The sequence below is a fragment of the Triplophysa rosa genome, linkage group LG7 (genome assembly GCF_024868665.1).
Source record: "Triplophysa rosa linkage group LG7, Trosa_1v2, whole genome shotgun sequence".
Lineage (NCBI taxonomy): Eukaryota > Metazoa > Chordata > Actinopteri > Cypriniformes > Nemacheilidae > Triplophysa > Triplophysa rosa.
In genome coordinates, this window is record NC_079896.1 from 14277745 (window position 1) to 14298167 (window position 20423).

The following is a 20423-nucleotide window of genomic DNA, read 5'->3' on the forward strand; positions in this document are numbered from 1 at the left end:
CTTTTGAGATTCAAAATGAGCAAGAAGAGCACAGCAACACAGCAACAAAAATGACATTCTTCCTAAGCATTTTTCTCTTGTTTTCCGTAAAAATATTTAAAACTTCTTAAATTACGATACATTTACATAACAAGAAAAGTGACCCAAGATATTTAGTCTTGTCTTGAAAAAATATAAACTAGGTAAGTTTATGCTTAAAACAGGCAAACCTGCTGTGAAATTACAGCAAAGTTTTACAGTGTAGTCCCAGACTAAAATGAAAGTCTGAGCTCTCTTAACCGAAAATAAATTGCCCTGACATATCTTAAAATATGTCATTGCCATTGTTTTGTCTCAAGTTGCACACCAGTAATATTTTTTAAGGCATTTAAATAAAAGCGACTTAAATATCCTATTTTAACTAAGACATAGTCCTGGCTTAAGCTAAGCCTTTTCTGTGAAACCGGGCCTATATGAGACCAGTTTTACTGCATTTATGCTTTTTGTTGTCCTTATGTAATGTTCCAATTGCTTCTATTGTTTACTTCATTTGTGAGTCGCTTTGGATAAAAGCGTCTGCTAAATGACTAAATGTAAATGAAAAAATGAATATTCTGTCATCATTTACTCACATTTGAGTTGTTCCAAATCTGTATAAATTTCTTTATTCTGATGAACACAGAGAAAGATATTTGGAAGAATGCTTATAACCAAACAGATCTTGCCCCCCATTGCCTCACATAGTAGGAAAAATTACTTTATCATTTTTTTTGTTCTGTTGAATACAAAAGAAGACATTTTGAAGAATGTACCTGTAGGACAGCAAACAGTTCTGGGGCACTTTTGACTACCATTGTATTTTTCCTATGGTAGTCAATGGGGGAAAAATCTGTCTGCTTATAAGCATTCTTCCAAATATCTTTCTCTGTGTTCATACAGATTTGGAACAACTCGAAGGTGAGTAAATGATGACAGAATTTTCTTTTTTGGGTGAAGTATCCCTTTAACACTGTGACAAAGGTCTTTCTAGAATGTTCAAGTGAATAAACAACAAAAGGTTCTAGAGGGTGTATATCTTGCATGCTTCTATATCTCCAGAAGTAGAGTATCCTAAATGATTTATAGGCCAGTTTCCAGGACTTGGTGCAGCAGAATGTTCTATGCGCTGAAACAAAACCATTGCAGGGGACCGAGTCATCACAGGCAGGAACAAGCGCACATGATCTTCCCTTCCAGGCCAGAAAGCATTAGGGTCTGCCCAGCGAACTGACTTCTTATTTCTACCATATACATACAAACAAATACAAACACATTCTTATTTAATAAAATGAAATATGAAAAAAGACAGCATACATATAAATGTAAAAATATATAAATAAACACATCTCTACTAGTGACTTACAGCTTCTTATAGCCCTTATGTGGTACACCATCCTTAAGATCCAAACTAAATGCTTTGGGTGTACTGAGGGAAGCCAGGCTCTGTTCTCGTCCATTATGTCCTGGGAAGTGACCTTTGCCTTCCAGTTTGGAGCTGCTACACATCATGTCACCAGGGTGCACCAAGGCTTAAACAAAGGAACACTTTTTATCACAATGTTTTCTGTAAATGTGTGTAGGTTTGATACGTTTTTTCTATGTGTTAATTGTATATGTATTGTGTATATAGCGGTTGGTCACATTGGTCCATAGATAGAATATAGAAGATACCTTTCTTTAGAGTGGCTTGGCTCACATTAAGTCCCCGTTGTTGACATAGTTCCACTGATTTCAAGTATTCTCTAAAACAAAGTCCTCTGAAATGGTCAACGTTTCTGCCCATTAGCCCACCAAGAGAAGAAGGGCAAGAGATTTTGGTAGCTGCCAGAACTCTTCGCATGATCGCCAACACCTCCATATCCTGTATGTCCTCCTATTGAAGACATTTGTAACGAAGTATTTTTTTATTGTTTACTAGTAAATAATTAACAACATCTATTTCCAATTATAGTGTTTTCTGTATGTATATGATGCTGTACCTGGTCCTGATCTTTTCTCTCCTCAAGTGTGATTCCATGTGTTTCCAGATTATGTTTTGACCCATCCACATTCTGACTATCTACATAAATATACAGAAAAAAATATTCAATGATGTTACACTAATGTCACATTAATAAACACCAATGCACAACTCATTTTTGGATTTTCTCTTTAGCCCAAGACATACTGTACCAAAGTTTAATGTTTGTTCTTCGATTTCCTGATGCTTTTTGCTCCAGGCCTGAATAGCAGCAGCCAGGCCATCTACAGCTACTGAGTTTCCATCCTGACTCTTTAACGAGATCATCAGTGCATCCATCCGCTCAATTGGTATGAAGAAGCCTTCCTACAAACCAAAGCACTGGATGAAGGCACAAACACATGCTTTAGATATTGCTGCTGCCCTTCTAAAACCTTGTATCTCCATGTTTCATGACTTTTATTTTTTGACATAAATCATTATATTATCACCCTTTATGTTTGTCACTGGGTTTTGCAAATATCTAACCAATAAAAAGTATTGAAAAGTGCATGTCAACTTTGACAACACAGTATTTCATCATATAAAAGTACAGTGCTTTTTCCATTTCCTGAAAACAGCCACTTCGGACATCCGAGGTTTTGGAAGAACAGTGACCCAGATAGCACAATCCATCTGGTTTACGTCTATTTGACGTCTGCATTTACATCTGCAAGACATCTTAAATACATAGTTTGCTCATCTGCAATACGTCTCGGAGACGTCTGAACGTCTGTAATACGTCTGCTAAAGATCTGGAGATCTGCTGCTTAAAAACATCTGCTAAACATCTTAGAAAGAGCTGTTGTACATCCACTCTAAATCATAAACATCTTACAGACATCTTCTAGATGTCTATATGACGTCTGACAGCAGACATCTCCGAGACGTATTGCAGATGAGCAAACTATGTATTGTAGATGTCTTGCAGATGTAAATGCAGACGTCAAATAGACGTAAACCAGATGTATGTGTGCTATCAGGGTGACGATATGTTAAGATTTTATGTGGAATATAAGAAATAGAAATGGAAAAATAAATCGATTACCAAAGTTACCTTCTCAAACAATATACCGAGGTCTGCACGCTTTATTTTACCAGTCCCGTGCCAGTCAAAAAGTTTGGCGAGTTTGCGGGCACTAAGCGTGCGCGTGCACAGATACCGTTTTACTTCTTCCATCTCGAGTTTGAGCATGCGCGGTGACTGTAATGAAAAGCAATGAATATCTGATTCAGAACGTTTAACAACAACAACAGCAACAACAAAAACATTGGCACCCAAAAATAAGAAATGCAAATGTTATATAATGACATATCAAGTGTTTTGAACCTTTAGCTACAAAATTAGGACAAAAGCATAATTTGCTTTAATGAAAGTTTAGGATAAACGTTCAAGGTAATAAAAAGGTCAATTTTTAGCCAACATGAATGTTCAAAAACGTTCTAAACTTTTGCATAGTCGTTTTTATTCGTACATTGGCATCGTCTGGTGAAATATATGTTTCAGGATAAGATTTCTGCTTAGCTCGTCTCTCTCTCTCCGTTACGAGAACCTCCAGGTCCGTGAGAATAGGTTTATTATGAAACCATCTGCGCAGATCACCCATCCCGTCAAGCGCTTCTCGGAATGCCTTTCGATCGCTGATCCACTCTGGATGTTCCACGGGCTTATTTCCAGGATAACGTGGGAACCCTGTTGAGTTTCTGCCCGCTGCTGGTTTGTCAGGTAAAACGCCGAAGTGTCTCTTTTGTGTACGAACGGTATTCAATTTATCCACAATATGCTTTCTGATGTCACTATTTTTACATTTCTGTGTCCCCAATGAACCGCATGACATTTGAAATAAGTAGGTCTCTGTTAGATCTCGCTTTTTTAAGCGCCTGAATTCGTCTTCCAGCGTTGGGTCTCCCAATAAGCACTCCATTAGTATTATTATAAGAATAAAATTAAACTAGTAACATGTATTTCTTTATAACACCAAGCATATCTGTAGATCACTGTAGCTGTGTATATGGGAGGCATGTTTACACACGTATCCATGACACCCATTCAAGTCAAACTTCTTAGTGTTAAAGGTCAATCTCTTTCTTACCCCTCTCATAGTCTGAAGTGTTCTCAGTTTTATACAGTCCTTCAAGTAATAGCGCATTTAACAAATTGAAGATTATCAGAGCACCCAAATAAACAAAGTTTTTAGAAACCTTTATATTACCTACTCTTGACAAAAGACACTAGTGTTACTACCATGTAAAACCATTGTATGAGCATCGTGTGACTAGGTATGTGTATTATTCCATTGTATAGAAATCCAAGTGTGTCTGATTATGAGTTGTTTGTTTGTGTTCAATGTTTTCTAGGCTGGGTACAACTAGATAAATGCATCACTATAATTCATTTACTAATGCATAGTCTTTAATATAATATTTCAGAGTTTAGTCTAGCCCTGCAGTGCACGGTCCAGAATGTGTTCATCCTGCACTGTGTAGGGCATGGTGACTCTCAGCTGACCCTGGTCCTCCATGGTACGCTGAATCGTCTCATAAGCATTAGAGTTGCCGGACCAACATCTCCTTGCCACCTGGGCAAATACACATATCAGTATATTGAATAAAGGACACACAAAAACATACTTGTTGCACACATTCTCACCCCATTAGAGACATCCCAGTTCAGCATTAGTCTAGCTCTCTGGCCTGCTTCTTCAGAACCATCCAGAACCAATCCAAAACCTCCATTTATCACTTCCCCCCTAAGAAAAATACATACTGACTCAATATTGAATCCACAGCTGATAATGAAGATTTTTTTATCTTTTAACAATGGACTGATTTAGAATGAATACGTTTTCTTTAATAACCAGTCAAATCCCTCCTTACCATCCAACTCCTCCTCCGTTGTGCAAAGCAACCCACGTTGCACCACGGAACGCATCACCAATACAGTTCTGCACAGCCATGTCTACATCAAATGTCCATATATATAAATAAACTACACGTATTTGGGTTTATAATGTGTGTAAGCTTGTATTATGTGTGTGTCTGTGTGTACCAGCACAAAATGCGGAGCCATCATAAACATTAGAGGTCTCTCTGAATGGGCTGTCTGTTCCACTGACATCATGGTGATCTCTGCTGATCACTACTGGGGCCTGAGGGGTAAAGCAGACCGTTAAACTTATATGATGAGAAATCTGTATGAATTAAATGAGTACACTTCAGTGTGCTGAATAGCTTTACCGAGACTTTCCCCTTGGCGATGGCTTGGTTTATCGCCAAGGCGATGTATACTCTGCCTTTCTGGTCTGAATAGAGAATGCGGGCCTGAGAACCCACAACCTGAACACAAAACTCAACTTACGAATGCACAAGAAATTCGACAACAAGTACAGACTGAGAATCACAGTAGATTTTATTAACGCAAAACAAATAAGGGCAATAGATTTTGATGTCAAGCTCCATGGTTTATTTTTGGAAAAAATAACAAAAGATGAATAATCATTGCATTTTCAAACACTCAAATATATTATCTAATTTAGTTTTTCAGATCTCACAGGTCAGAGTTCACCTTGTATGTACAATTATGTACATTTTGCAAACATGTACCCAGAGATGAAAAAATCTATAGGCAAGTGAATAGAACACAAAGTCTAGTGTGACCACCCTCTCGTGAAGTAATAAGCATACATTTATATTTATTTACATTTCTATGTTCCATACCATCTTATGCTTCCCAGCCTCACGGATCCAGCGGATGTTGTCATTGTATTGCTGTCGAACGTTTTCGGTTACCGTAGTGCTTATCTCTTCTAGTACAGCGGCAGCTATTGCGTCAGTCTCAGACAGGTCAGCAGGGTCACCAGACGTGCACACCCAGCGGAACGGCCCAAAACCCAGTGAAAAAATATCTCTACAGAAAAAGGCAGAGATCAGTAACGGTGTGTGTGCTTATGCATGTGACCTGCGGGTTGTCACTTACCCCATAATGTGTTGGATGTATGAGGGATATCTAAACACAGTAGCTCCTCCCCCTTTCTTCTCCACATCCGCACCTTACAGAAAACCAATTCATTTTATTGGCTGCTTTTTGAAATCCTATATTATGATTTTCTTATCATTTTTGTAAATGATGTATAATTGACCGTGGTCCTCCTCCTGAGACAGTTTCACATCTCTTGTATTACTCTGTCGTCTTAAACAATTACGTAAATCATTTTAACCTAAATCAATATTTAATTGATATATGTTTTAAGTAGCTGTTTAAAAGGTTGATAATGTAAAGTCAGTATGTAACTATTGCCAAACAAACCCCTTTATTTGCACATTACCAATACATGTTACTATGAGTACACTATACTGTGGGTGTGAGGTTTCTACTTGCCTGCTCGCTGTGCCTCTAACAGAAAAGCATTGCCATAGTCCCAGAAGAACATCCCCACACATGAAAGTTTATTGATAGCTTCAACCTGCCTACGAAGACTGCATAAGCGAGATCAGAGCACATGTAGTTTTAAATGCAATGGACCATCGGCACCTTGAGTTGTGATACACTTTCATAAAGGTGTTTTGGCATGTACCTCTCATGTACTAAGGTTTTGAAGCGTTGGGGATCTGTGTTCATGAGTTGATTGGCTTGTCTGAAAGTGAGTTGCACTGGGCAATATCCTCCACTGAATGGGTTATGCAGTGATGTCTGATCAGAACCCAAATCTACCAACAACTCTCCTGTCTGCTTATACTCCTGGTACAGCCGCTCCCTGAAACATTCCACTGACAATAAACAAAACACATCTCACAAGCAATAACAACTACAATGTGTAGTTCAGGACTTACCAAAGATCCACAATATTGCCATGGTAACCTAAACTCAAAGTCGTCTTTGCTTTTTTGGCCTCCCTTTAATACAGAACATAAAATTGATTTGTCCGTATCTCACGTTCTACCTCGCTGTGTTCATGTTTTTAGGGTGTTATACCTGATGCGTTGGATGCAGTGGTTCAGTTCACTAGTAACCTCCATCAGCCAGCCCTGCTCATGTCTTTTCTTAAGTGGAGCTTCATCAACCTACAGAGACCGGAATTGTTTTTGCTTTTATTAGCTTAGTAATTGCTGTTGCTACTTTTTTAATGAAAGTTTGTTTATCCGAAAGTACCTTCCATGACATACAAAAGACGTTAGACCATTCATTTTCAGTGCATTTTTTCATTGTAATGAATGTGAATCTCATTTGGTGAAGAAAATACTCAGATACGTATTGTTGAGCATTCAATGTGTTTTTTGTTTATCCAAAAATCATTTTCTCACCCTCCTGTCATTCCATACCTGTATGACTTACTTTCGTCTGCAGAACACAAAGAAGTTATTTTGAAGAACGTTGGTAACCAAACAACATTGGCCCCCATTGACTTTAATTATATGGACACAAAACCATTTCTCAAAATCCCGTATTTTGTGTTCTGCTGAAGAAAGACATACAGGTTTCAAATGTAAGGGAAATAAATAATAGCAGGATTTCTATTTTTGGGTGAACTATCTCTTTAAGCTATATCATCATCTCACCTCGGCAATGACCCCGATACAGCCAGCAATGACTGCGGCCTTTGCCTGTGCTCCACTCATGCCACCCAGACCAGAGGTCACAAAGACACGCCCCCTTAAGTCACCGGAACCCAGGTATCTCCTACCTGCATTTAGCACTGTCAACTACAAGATTTATAATTCTTTTATACATTATCTTTGAGGAAAACAATACCTTCATTTGCCTCAACAGTTCATTTTATTACTATTTTTTTTACCATGGTGCCATGGACGATGCCCTGAGGGCCAATGTAACAGTAACTTCCGGCTGTCATCTGGCCATACCTGACCATACAAATAGATAACCAAAAAATGTTAATATACACACCTCATTTAAATGAGCAGCAAAACACAAGCAAAGTTAAAAAAAAACGTCATATATAGAGGTTGCACTGTGAAATCTTACATGGTATTCCCCATAGCAAACATCTTATCATATTTCTCTCTTGAAGAATAGTTTGGAATAACCTGAAGCAGAATAAGATGTAATGAAATTAATTGTGGTAAAAAAAGACACATATTCACATGAAAATGCATGCATGCGCCACGTGAATATGATGATTGTGTGTACCATGCCATTAGTGATTACACAGCGTGGGGAAGAAGGAAGGCTGGGAAAGAGACCTAATGGGTGGCCGCTGTACATCACAAGCGTCTGCTCTTCAGTCATGATGCTCAGATAGTGAAACACCAGCCAGAACTATGTAAACACATTCATAGTGTACATAAATGTGTACAGAATAAGTATATATAATTGTACCACAAATAAAAGGATATAACTTCACACGGTTTACCTGAGCCCAGTTGCTGAACACCTGTCCATTCCCTCCATACGTCACAAGCTCTTGTGGGAACTGAGAACAGAAAACACTCACTTTGCAAAAGCTCAATTGATTCTAGCAATTAAAGATAAAACCGAAGAGTGGAAAGACATATTTGTATTCAAAAGTTGCTTTCAGTTCCCCCTCAAGTTAGATTAAACCATCAAAATATGGTGTATGGTACAAAACGGAGACGGGCCCAAAAAAGGCCAAATACAGTGTATCAGAGAATATGGGTTTTATTTGATATGGGTTTAGTAGTTACTTTTTGACTATAACAGACATTCTCCTGGGCCTTGACTATAAGCTTTGCACACGTTTGTGTCATTTTTGCCAAGACTCCATAAATTCTTCTCAAAGCTGAGCTTCAGTTTACACTCCTGAATAAAAGTCAACGACACCAATTTTCCAAATCACTTTCAGCGACTATACTGTACATGCACCACAAAGCACTCAAGTTCAGCCTTATAAGTAAAAAATAAGTCAAGGCACCTATTTGAAATATCACATTTACTTAAATTAAAATAAATTAAATGTAAACACATACTGTACCTGTGCCACTGCAGGATCCAGATTGTTCATGATCATAAGCATGATGGCAGCCGCTTGTTTAGTTCTACATGGGTACTGATCAATTGGATAGGCTCTAAAACACACAGTCATATGCCATGGTCACACTTGAATGAATACAGTTGGTATTGTAATGTTTGCTTTTCATGCATATTATAAAATGTCTTCATACATGGTGTTTCTGCGAGTATGTGTGATTGTTTATATTATACCTCATGTGGAGGGCAGGACAGAAGCGGTACATGTATATGTGCCCATAATCTCTGAGCTCCTGTGCAAACTCTGCAGCCAGAGTCGGGTGCAGAGCAGGGGTAAAGTATCTCAAAGCATTCCCCAAAGCCAGCTAAAGAGACAAAGATCCAGAAAATAACTTGAGTTTGGATAAAAATAAAGAAAAGTGAACAAAAAGAGTGACAAGATTGGACATTGAGTGGTCATGATGCAATCAGGTTACAAAACGTTTAGGTTTCTGTCCCTCACCCCCTTTCACTGAGGACTCCTTGCTATATCTAAAGTCTCTTATCTTCTATAATAATTGACAGGACTCATAGTGTTGAAAGCTTTGAGAGAATTGGGGGATTTTTTAAAAGAAAAACCTGCGAGAACTGTAAGCATATTTATACATAAACAAAAACCAGTGCACTATAATGTTTTTCAAAGGATAGCTGATCCAAACATTTGAATTCTTTCGTTTACTCAACCTCGTGTCATTCAAAACTTGGATGACTTTCTGTATTCTAAGGGTATTCTGAAGAACGTAGGAAACCAAACAGCATTTGACTTCCATTGGAAAGACAAAAAAAAAACACCAAGACATTTCTCAAAATGTCTTCTTTTGTGTTCCACAGAAGAAAGAGTCACATACAGGTTTTGACTGACACGAGGATCAGTAAATTTTTATTTTTGGGTGAACTATCCCTTTAAGAATTTTAGGGTGTAAGCCCCCAAAGACTTTATAAAGAGATGAAGATCTGGACGTTCAATTAGAATTATTATGACAATTCACCTCACAAGTGTGGAGAAATTTTGCAACTCACCCGTTCTTCTGCAGCAGTGAGGTTTGGAGTACGCACTGGTGCATGAGGTACGCTGGGGTCCCTGCCACGATTTTGGGGAAGAGGATCAAGGGGTAATCCCGCACAGATCTCCTTTAGACTGGACATCACACTTCTACATTCAGATTGGACAAAATGAAAGCAGGAGAAATGTAGATAAAAGCCAGAAGCTCTTCCAGATACTTACAGTTTCTCCCTGAATTAATTGTTGTAGGTGCTTCTGTTTAGTTGCTATCACGATAAGTTTGTTTTGTGCGACTGCTGGTCTAGTGACCCTCTCTAACCTCCTCCCCATCACATCATTGGTCAGTTCACTTATCTCTCCTCCTCGTCTCATCCAGTAAAACAACACAAACATCTTTGTCAGCTAATCATTGAACAAGCACCCTCCCCCCAAAAAGCATAAAAACACAACTAATACTTTGTATATTACTTATTATATTGTTTGTCTGAAGAAACAATGTATTACATTCGTGACATGGGCAAAATATAACTGTGTGTCTATTATGGCTCATAATAGACTTTAATCAAAGTAAACCAAAATATAGGTATTTACAGAGGAAAACTTCCACATTTTATTCATTAACACACTTCATTGTGTCATTGTTGTGTCAATTTTAACAAAACAAATGCCATAGAAATGTAAAAATTGGGAGTTTAAAGATCAGGTATTTCATAACACTAAAAACAGGTTAAGAGAGAGGGTCTGTGAACCTTTGCAAAAACACAACATTCATTACTTTCCATTTCCAGTGCAGTGTGATTGGAATGACAATCAATGTTGACTTTGAATGATGAAGTATTGAAATGTTAAGGGAAGGTTTGTCAAACTGCTACAATCCAAACCCATTTAAAATATCTACTTTCAGAGATTTACCTTCCTTACCAATCATTTCTTTTTATATAAATTCAAAAGACAATTAGCAGGAGATCATTTTGGAAGAATGAACAGATTTTTAATAATTAATGGAACAGACAACTCCATTCACTAGCAAATATTCCCTGTAAGCTATTGATGTGTTTACTCTAGAGGGAAAAATGCAATTGTATCTCTTAATGTGTCAGTTTACTTGGCAAAAGGAGCAATAAAACAACGTCATTTTCCATTTATTTGAAGTGACGTTTTTTTATGGTGTGCCCTTCCCGAAGTGACCTTCAGAGGGCGATATTTCCCGTTTGGTACGCACCGATTAACCTAACTGGCCTCAATATGACATCTGAAGAGATGACACTCTTTTAGACTCACTTGTTTCCTTTAGAGATTACCTGGTATAAATAAACAAAAATTAAACTTTTGGGTGAGGATTTATGCCTTCAAAAAGAGCCTGGAGATGGCCCAAAAGTTATTTTAAATTGTCAAGTACAAAAGAACCATCAGAATTGTTTAAATCACAGAAGCCATGAGCACTTCCAAGGTGCAAGTTTCCAAACAAATAAAACAACCTAAATACATTTTACTCTTAAAATTTGGTATTGTTCATTTGAAACAGTTTCCAAGTGATGTCATACATAGATTTTGTTTTATACTCTGGAACTTGTAACGGCAACAATTCAAGGTTTACAACAGTCTCTTCTCCCAAAAATGAGCTTTTATTGAGAATGATCGGTCTCAGCTGAATATATTTGTTCGGAACATTTCTTTTTACATAATCAAAAAAAAAAATATTTTACATGGTTGCGCACTGCATTTAATGTCATATATACAGATACCCATTGACATAGTAAAGAGCTGAAATTTGAGTAAACCAAGTGGGCTGTTGGTGTAACCAATTCATATATTACTGTCTTTCACTAAAGAGCAAGCAGTTTCACATACAGAAATGTCTTGCTGCCTATGCTGTAAGATGTGTTTTGTACAAAAGGATTCCGTGTTTAAATGCATACACATCAAAATTAAACACACCAAAAGACTGACGCCACACTGAGCATTGCATTTCATCTGTTGTAATTCACCTTGTTTAGAGGCTATTCTGTTGACGTAAACCAAACTCCTTTGGTTCTCAGATCTTCAGAGATAACTAAAACACAACAACTTTTATGATTAAATACAGTATAAGGAGTTTAAAAAAGCCTTACACTACCATCAGACATCATGGATGAAAAATGTCAGATTTACATACTGTCTGACATGACTGACAAACTGAGACTTTACAGTAGAGACAGTTTTGAGTGTGTCGAGATTTAATTGACAGTGTTGAGTACTCAATTACCCAACATTAGCAATACTTTCCGAAAAATCCTCTAACCAGGCTCAACTAGAAAGAGACAGGAAAAAGTAATAAAAGAGGCGCTTCAGTGACAAAGAGACAGAAAAAGGACAGACCAAGCTGAACAGAGTTCCAGAAAATTCCTAGTCAGAGCTCACAGAGTCTATCTTTACTGTCCCATTACTGAAGTTCAGCTTTGTCACTGACTTTTAGAAACGTTTGCCACTTCTGACAATTGGGAGAACATACCCAACTGAAACCAGCTACAAAGAACCCTGTTCTCCCAAGACTGGTGACAGACCATTCTGAATGCCTAAATTGCACCTAAATAAAAATAAGTCAACGACAATCATAAAAATAATAAAAGTGTTTTTTAAGGTGTGTCAGCAAGTACGTGTGTGATTTGTGAATGTCCATGATTAGAAGAGTAGCGCTCCCATGCTGCCAACTTCACTCTGTTCCTTTACAAATATCTCAAAGTACTGGTAGATGATGGTAACAGCCAATAGGATTCCTGTTCCAGAGCCGATGGCACCCAGGAAATCAGCCATGACTGAAAGGCCTCCAATACACAGGCCACCGAATGCAGCCGCTGTGGGGATATACCTAAAAAACATAACCATTGGGTTAAATGAAGTATTCAAAAGTATTAAGAAGCTGAGATTATAGTGCAGGAGTGTTTGTGAATTTACCTGTTGAGTTCATGAACCATCGAGGTCTCTCTGTGACCCCTCATCACCATCTGTTGTTCTTTCAGCTGCTTTGCCACCTGAAAACGCACACACCCATTAAAACTTCATAATGCATGCTTAAACAGTATATACAAATATCCACAAATTGTTGAATAAAAGAACGGGAACGACTCTGCTCAAGCTCTTTTAGAGTTAATTTAGTTAGGAAGCCACCAAACGTACATCTTTGGCAGATGATCCAGAAACTTCAATCCAGGTCTTGGAAAAAAAGGCACAGGATCCCAGCATGAAGCCAATGTAGATAACTGCATGGACTGGGTCGTCAAGCACAGAACCAAAAGACTCTGGAGGAGAAAGAAAGTAACACAGACCACCTACAGGGTAGGCACGTGCCGGGCCACCAGATGAGGTGTCCTACAAAAAAAAGCTTCAATTAGTTTGGATTCCTCATCCTAATTTTCAGTTTCTCTACAGTCTCTCATAAATATCAAAATAGTGACATGCTACAGTAACAAAAGCACTGGGTGTCACTTACAGACCAAGTCCCCAGCAGGTTGACCAGAAAGTTCCCACTGAAGCGGGTGGAGAGCATTTGGGAGATGACATAAAGGTTGGAAACCAATGCGGACTGCAGGATGATGGGAATATTGGAGGTGTAGAACAGCTTAATGGGGTATGTGTTATACTGTCCACGGTAGCGTGCAGACTTGATGGGCAGGTCAACCCTGAAGCCCTGTTATTAGGAGAGCAAAAAAGAAACATTAAAACAACATTTTAACAATTCAATTATCTTTTTTAGTAAAGTAACTTAATTTTCTTTTGCTTGGGTCAGGGGCATATGAAAGGCATAAAGAAAAAGCTCTACATTTTTAGAGTCACATTTCTTCTAATATTGAATTGCCAAAAAATTGAAGTAAAACCAACAATGAAAAAAATAAATATTGAGAAATATATAAATCTTTACTTTAAAGGGTTTTTAGGCTTACAGCTTTACAACAAAAGTTCATCTTAGAAAACAAACCTGGAAATATATGACGACAGCAAAGACGAAGACAGTAGAAATGAGGTTCATGAGGTTGGGCAGGTTCTGTCTGTAGAAGGCCTCTCTCAGGGCTCGCACTTTATCTGTACGAGTGGCCAGCAGGTGGAAGAGAGCAATAATGGCTCCCTCAAACTCAGTACCTGAATGAACAGAGACAAAAAGATCAACCAGTGTTTTTAAACAGATTTACACAATGGATTCAAATGGGATTTCTGCCCTGAACACATACCTCTTCCTGTGTTGACTGTTGTTGGGCTGAACGCCTTCCATACGATGGTCTCACAAATGTTGGTGGCAATGAAGAGAGATATACCAGAGCCCAACCCATAACCCTTCTGAAGCAACTCATCCAGCAGCAACACAATCAGACCAGCCACAAACAACTACAGGACAAGTATAAACGGATTCAGTCATATTGCATCTCATCCAGTACACTCAGTACAAAATACAAACATCCTTAATGCAAGATATGAAACAATAGCTCCACAAAATCCACTTAATATCACCAATTTCACTATCTTACCTGAATGATGATAAGCAGACAGATGCCAGCACCCATCTCTGAAGGGTCTCCATACATTCCAGTCATGACATACACAATAGCCTGACCAATGGTGATGATCATTCCAAACACTGCAAACATAAAAGAATACTTTTATCATAAATACAGCCATTATGTCATTTGTGTGCAGTGTAGTAGTATTCATATTTTACAAACACATCATCTAGAGACGTACACTTTTGAGCTCCATTAAAGAGTGCTCTGTCTTTAGGTGTGTCGCCAACCTCGATGATTTTAGCTCCAGCCAGCAGCTGCATGATGAGACCAGAGGTCACAATGGGAGAGATACCCAACTCCATCAGAGTACCTGAAATGCACAAACACAATATTAAGCCTGAGTTCTTGCAATACAAAAGCTCATGAAAACATCAGGCACCTCAGTATGTTTAATTAGATGTTATTCTAAATTGCAGGTAAGCCACTAACAAAACAAATTCAAATTTCACTAAGTTCATAGAAGAAGAAAAATGGTTTGGCATGGTATACCTCTGTTGGAAGCCAGGATGACTCTCATCCAATAAAATGGATCTGCCGAGTCTGATGACATGATTCCGAAAAGAGGGATCTGAAAATGGTAGATTAATACAGACAAAAACACTGAATCATCCGCTCAAAGGTAAAGTTTCAATTTGTAACAAATAACTGCAGCACTAAGAATACCAACACATGAAAAAAATATTTTTCTCACAATAAACTTACCTGACAGCAAACAAGAAAGATGAACAACGTGATTGCCGTCCATAGTACCTTTTCCCTAAACTGGATCTGTAACACACATAGGATTGGTTAAAAACATACTTTTACATGAGTGTAATTCACTTAGAAACAGGCTATTTGATGTTGTCTGCAGGATTGTACCTTTCTTTCAGGTTTTTGAATTTCCGGCAAAACCGCACAAAACGGTTTTATAACCTCCAAAAACTTAACTGGAAATGGAAGAACAGAAAAGATAGAGTATCAGTAATACAAAACATGCATGTTTATTTGCAGAGGCTGCATAAAACGTAGTTACCCCAAATTAACAAACAACCATTTAACCCTTACAGACTCAAATAACGCAAAAAATGTTTAGTTTAATTACTTAAATTGGGTATGTTGGAACTCGGCGATAAGAGCTTTAGACGGAAATAAACGACTAAGTTTACATAAGACAATTCTCTATTTTACAAATCCAATGTTGTGGTATTGGGACAACAGCAGGAAGATGCTGTCCTTTCTAAAGCGTCGTCATCATTAAAGCACCCAACTGATTCAGATTTTCGATCTGTTATACACTAACACATCTAAATCACAAACAACCCAATACATAATGATTTCTCTGAGGTAATATCACGGGTATTTAAAAAAATGACAAGACATTTGATTAAGTAACGTACTTTACTGTACAAAATTAGCTTCAAACAACTAACATTAGCCGGCTTGCTTGCTGCTAGCCTCCATTACAACTTCCCTTTAGTCTGGCAATTTAGAAAGCCTACAAATGAGTAAATCTCCAAACAGCAAGTACGTTAAATGTGTTAGTAAACATATAAGACAGACTTTTTTGTTATTTTAAATATTTAAAATGCACAGTTTCCACATGCTAACGCTAGCCGCTTCAGCCATTCAATAGTTAGCAATCTGAAATGCTTTCAAACGTCATTTCACGCAAACCACAATTGATATATCAAGCATCAAATTTAAAAAATATGTTTTAACCAGCAATAAATAACGTACAGACATCTAATAGCAGTCTCGGGTCTAACGTTAGATCAAAGGAAACTGTCCGGCTAGCGTGCTAACAATGCTAACGGAACCCTATTGTAGCAAAACAGGAAAATCAAACGGATTAAGTTAAATGTAATAAACACAAAATTAAAAGCTTAAAACGCTCCACTCACTAGCCATGGTGACAGTCCCCCAAAATCACGGTCACTATCTGATGTCCCAGTGAGCTGTAAACGGGTAGTCCAGCTCCACCGCCCGTGAGAGAGAAAGAGAGAGAGAGGGAGGAGAAGCGCTTTAGAGACACGTCAACACTACACAAACTCTACTACACGTCAGAACAGAGAGCCACCGACCGTTGATCTTCTGTTTCAAGTATTGTAATTTAATCATGTGGTCGGAGTCTGTCTCATGACGCTGTCCTCAACATTTTTCCAGAATCTAGACATGTCACGGCGATTTATTTTAATATACTGTTGCGTAGGCCTATAAAGTAAAGACGGCTAGTTATCCGTTTTAATAGTTCACTTAGCTAACGTTAAATGCTAATGTGGTCATTTCGAGTACTTGTTTTCATTCAATGTATATATAGATTGCATAACATTAATGTGGGCTGAAATTGTTATTATAGATGGTAAATATGCATTGTAACAGTGGTACAAAGTACGTTTACTAAATAAAACAGACAAGGGAAAAATATATATCGGTGACAGTGACACTAAACAATAAATGTAGCTAATGTACTTCCGGTGAAATAGGCCTGCGCATGTTTCCAGAGCAAGTGGAGTGAGCCACTTGTGACATTTTATTGATTTTTAATATTTAGAAATAATATATTGTGTAATAATATTGTATTTTTTTATTACGGATAATAAAAGTAGTATTGCGGATAACTCCAAGAAATGCAAAATTGATTAATGCGTTATGGCACCTTTGGAGGCATTAAGAAGCAGGGCGTGTGCTATTTTTTAACCTCTCTTTGTAACCTGGCTGCAACCATTCCGGTGTTTGACTGTTCTCATTCATTCATTCATTCATTCATTCATTCATTCATTCATTCATTCATTCATCATTTGAAAAACACTAGTGAAATAATTCGTTGTAGTTCTCACAGTGTAAATCTGTAACCACCAGAGGGCTCCATGTACTCATTGTAAATTATAACGTTACAGTAAATATTATGACATTCAGAGATTTCAGTGGGCAATTCCAGCCTCATGGATGTGACACTTTGAGTCAAAACTTGAAATACACATTCTCAGAAAATGTAGGCCTATTTATTACCAATATAGCTATTGAATCATATTTTTATATTTTTCTAAACCCCTGATGATAGAGTCCAGACAAAAATATCAGTCTATACTGAAGTTTTTTTTGATAAGAGGGAAATATATATTTAACAAAAATGTTTTGACACCATGCTTTTGTAGGATTTCTGTAAATTAAAATGTACAAACCAGAAGTAATAAAACTCAATAAATGGACAAGGGATGGCTCTGAGATCATAACAGTTATTTTATTTTAATTTATATGTGCACATTTATGAGGAATATGGATTGTTACCGATGTGACGATTAACTTACCTGACTATGGACAATCCTGCTAAAAAACTTTAAAAACGTTCACATGGAGCATTTAAACCACTAAATATTGACATCTGAGCTAAACCTTGCATGAATTGCCCAGTGCTGTTTTACAGTACCTACATGTCCATTCATTGAGCATCACAATAGGAGCTGGCTAAGTAATGGTTCTGTCTTTTTATAAACAGGGTCCGTTATATAATTACAATAATGCAAAGCTGCTGTCAGTCTGCACACATAGTGACTTAAACAAGCAATGTGTTTTCTATTGCAGTTACGTAACTATATTTTTCCCTAGAGGAGAACACCAGAACATTTCCTATTTGTGTTATCTTCCACAGAAAAAGACTGTTTCACAATAAGATTGTGATCCTTGAGACATTGCCAATACTGTCACATGCCAGAACATGTCAGATCTTATTTTGTATGCCCTTCAGCAAAATATCAAGGGTGAATGACATATTGTATCTAGTAATGAACATAAACTGGCAGACCAACATTTAGTATTTCATGAACAAAGGCATTTGTCAGTTCTGAAGAGGACCACATCATGCCAAAATGTAAAAAGATACAGACTGCTAATAAATAAGTAATAATAAAATATTTGAGATCTAACAGTAAAGATTACTGTTAAATTTGGGTTACTGTCATTCTATATAAAGGCACTGTAATGACTACAGTGTTTAAAGGGATGTAAACACCTGTTTATGTGTGACTCTTATCATTAACAATATGAGCATGACTTTCATAAGTAGACGAAAAGTAAACTCATGTAAACTATTGATTAAAGTCATGAGAGGCTACAGTATGTTTACATTGTCTGTACATTATATTGTTTGATAAAGATTAATTATCTTACTATACCAATAGCCTAATAATATATGACTAACAATAAGGAATTTGTTTTTAAATATATTTTTATTTTTAACAAATTATGAAATGTCTAAAAAGGAACACACGCAACATAAACAAATCATATGAATGATAATCGAGGGGGTGCGGCAGTAGGGAAATATTAACCGTCTCTTGAAAGAATGTATGTGGGTGGGTGGTTAGGGGCAAAAATTTCCGGTTTTGATTTCAATATACTTGAGGCCGAGAGTAGCTTTAAATAAAACTGAAGGTTGTGATGTCATTGCAGTTGTGATGTCATGAAAGTATGAGCAATCTATGACATCTGTGTCATGTGAGAATAACTCAAAAGGGTCAGTAATAGGATACTACTCCCACACACATATTAAGTATGTAAATGTATAACTACAAGCTAGAAACCAAGACTGGTTGTGAAAACACTCATGTATAGTAAGTTGTGAGCTTTCTTCAAAATGATGGTGTTAGTTATTGAATTATAAATGATTTATACATTAATTATATTATATGAAGCTGTTCTAGTTGAACTGTTTAAGATTCAGAAGGTTACAGACAGCAATTTAAGACATTTAAACAATTACAACAATATTAATGCCATTGCAAACAAATGTGTGTTTGTGTATAACACTTGTTTTACACTATTGCAAGAATTCTTCCTGACCACAAATAAAACAATAACACTGAATATTGGTCTAACACTGGATTAACATGTTCTCCCCCTCTAGCCTCATTAGGTTGTTCTATTGTGATGTGCTATACTTTGCCCATCTTATCTGTCAGCAATTTGGTGAACTTTGTTCGGTGGAACTGAATGTTCATCATCACAGGTACAGTAGGTTAAATAGCTCATCCATCCTATACAAACCCTGCCCCATAATGCATTCTTTACTTTACATTATCATTCCATCTTTATGTCCTTTAATTCTTGAGCTTTTACATTAGTGGAATAAATAGCTGTCATGGCTCTGCTTCCTTAGTCATGTTTTTCTTGGTCCTGTAGCAGAGCCATGACGAAGTCTTTGGTTATGTGTGGAGAGAAACATATTATTGTCCATTTGACAGTAATATACTTTCTCTCCAGTGTCTTGTCATTGGCCCCATTCCTCTTGTTTCCTCGTTATCTTTCCCTAAGTGTTTGATTACCCACACCTGCCCCGTGTCGTTATCCCTCGTTTGTCTTCCCTTTAAATACCCTCTTGTTTCTTTGTCTTGTGCTCGTGGATTGTACTGTGTGGATAATGTTTGTGCTCTCACCCATGTTCCTGTTCCTGGTCCTTGCCCTGTTCGTGTTTCGTGAGTTTTGTGTTTTATGATTTAAGACGTTTGGTCGTGTCCTTTAGTTTGGTTTAGTGTTCTTGTTTTCATTTTGCCCCCCTCGTGGGAAGTCTTTTATTTCAAGTTTGTTTCTTAGTTTAGTTCCTGTTTTATACCCCCTCGTGGGTTTTGTTTTGTGTGTTTGTTGTAATAAATATTTTCTGTTAACCCCTTCACTGCCTGCCTGCGCTTGGGTTCTTCTCTCTGCACCACAACCGTGACAGAATCCACGAGCCAGTACTGAACCCAGCAGGCAGCATGTCCACCCAAAGATCCCGCCAGACTCACCTCCTCTGCAGCCACCGTCAGGGAGATGACAATATCATGAACTATGTCGACCGCTTCCTAAAGGCTGCAGAGGAGGCAGTTTATTCTGAGAAGGTGGTTTTTGGGGAGGCGGAACTCGCGGTCC

At 37.6% G+C, this 20423-nt stretch overlaps 3 protein-coding genes across 3 annotated transcripts; all 3 read right to left on the reverse strand.

Annotated features, from left to right (window-relative positions):
- Nucleotides 1-973: 973 nt before the first annotated feature.
- On the reverse strand, nucleotides 974-1929 carry LOC130556279 (EF-hand calcium-binding domain-containing protein 12-like). The gene is made up of 3 exons (XM_057337094.1): nucleotides 1690-1929; nucleotides 1382-1547; nucleotides 974-1259 (listed from the first exon to the last, which is right to left on the reverse strand). The coding sequence occupies exons 1-3, from the start codon at nucleotides 1874-1876 to the stop codon at nucleotides 1040-1042; spliced, it is 573 nt and encodes a 190-aa protein (XP_057193077.1). The 5' UTR covers nucleotides 1877-1929; the 3' UTR covers nucleotides 974-1039.
- A 2308-nt stretch (nucleotides 1930-4237) lies between these two features.
- uroc1 (urocanate hydratase 1) lies at nucleotides 4238-10145 on the reverse strand. The gene is made up of 19 exons (XM_057338479.1): nucleotides 10020-10145; nucleotides 9195-9325; nucleotides 8965-9058; nucleotides 8386-8445; nucleotides 8163-8291; nucleotides 7998-8059; nucleotides 7810-7876; nucleotides 7574-7717; nucleotides 6990-7078; nucleotides 6848-6910; nucleotides 6592-6771; nucleotides 6396-6493; nucleotides 5994-6066; nucleotides 5735-5924; nucleotides 5255-5353; nucleotides 5067-5166; nucleotides 4895-4976; nucleotides 4668-4767; nucleotides 4238-4596 (listed from the first exon to the last, which is right to left on the reverse strand). The coding sequence occupies exons 1-19, from the start codon at nucleotides 10143-10145 to the stop codon at nucleotides 4456-4458; spliced, it is 2028 nt and encodes a 675-aa protein (XP_057194462.1). The 3' UTR covers nucleotides 4238-4455.
- A 1461-nt stretch (nucleotides 10146-11606) lies between these two features.
- On the reverse strand, nucleotides 11607-16556 carry sec61a1a (SEC61 translocon subunit alpha 1a). The gene is made up of 12 exons (XM_057338732.1): nucleotides 16421-16556; nucleotides 15399-15466; nucleotides 15240-15305; nucleotides 15027-15105; nucleotides 14716-14847; nucleotides 14502-14611; nucleotides 14208-14361; nucleotides 13958-14118; nucleotides 13472-13669; nucleotides 13159-13350; nucleotides 12937-13013; nucleotides 11607-12850 (listed from the first exon to the last, which is right to left on the reverse strand). The coding sequence occupies exons 1-12, from the start codon at nucleotides 16425-16427 to the stop codon at nucleotides 12664-12666; spliced, it is 1431 nt and encodes a 476-aa protein (XP_057194715.1). The 5' UTR covers nucleotides 16428-16556; the 3' UTR covers nucleotides 11607-12663.
- Nucleotides 16557-20423: the final 3867 nt, after the last annotated feature.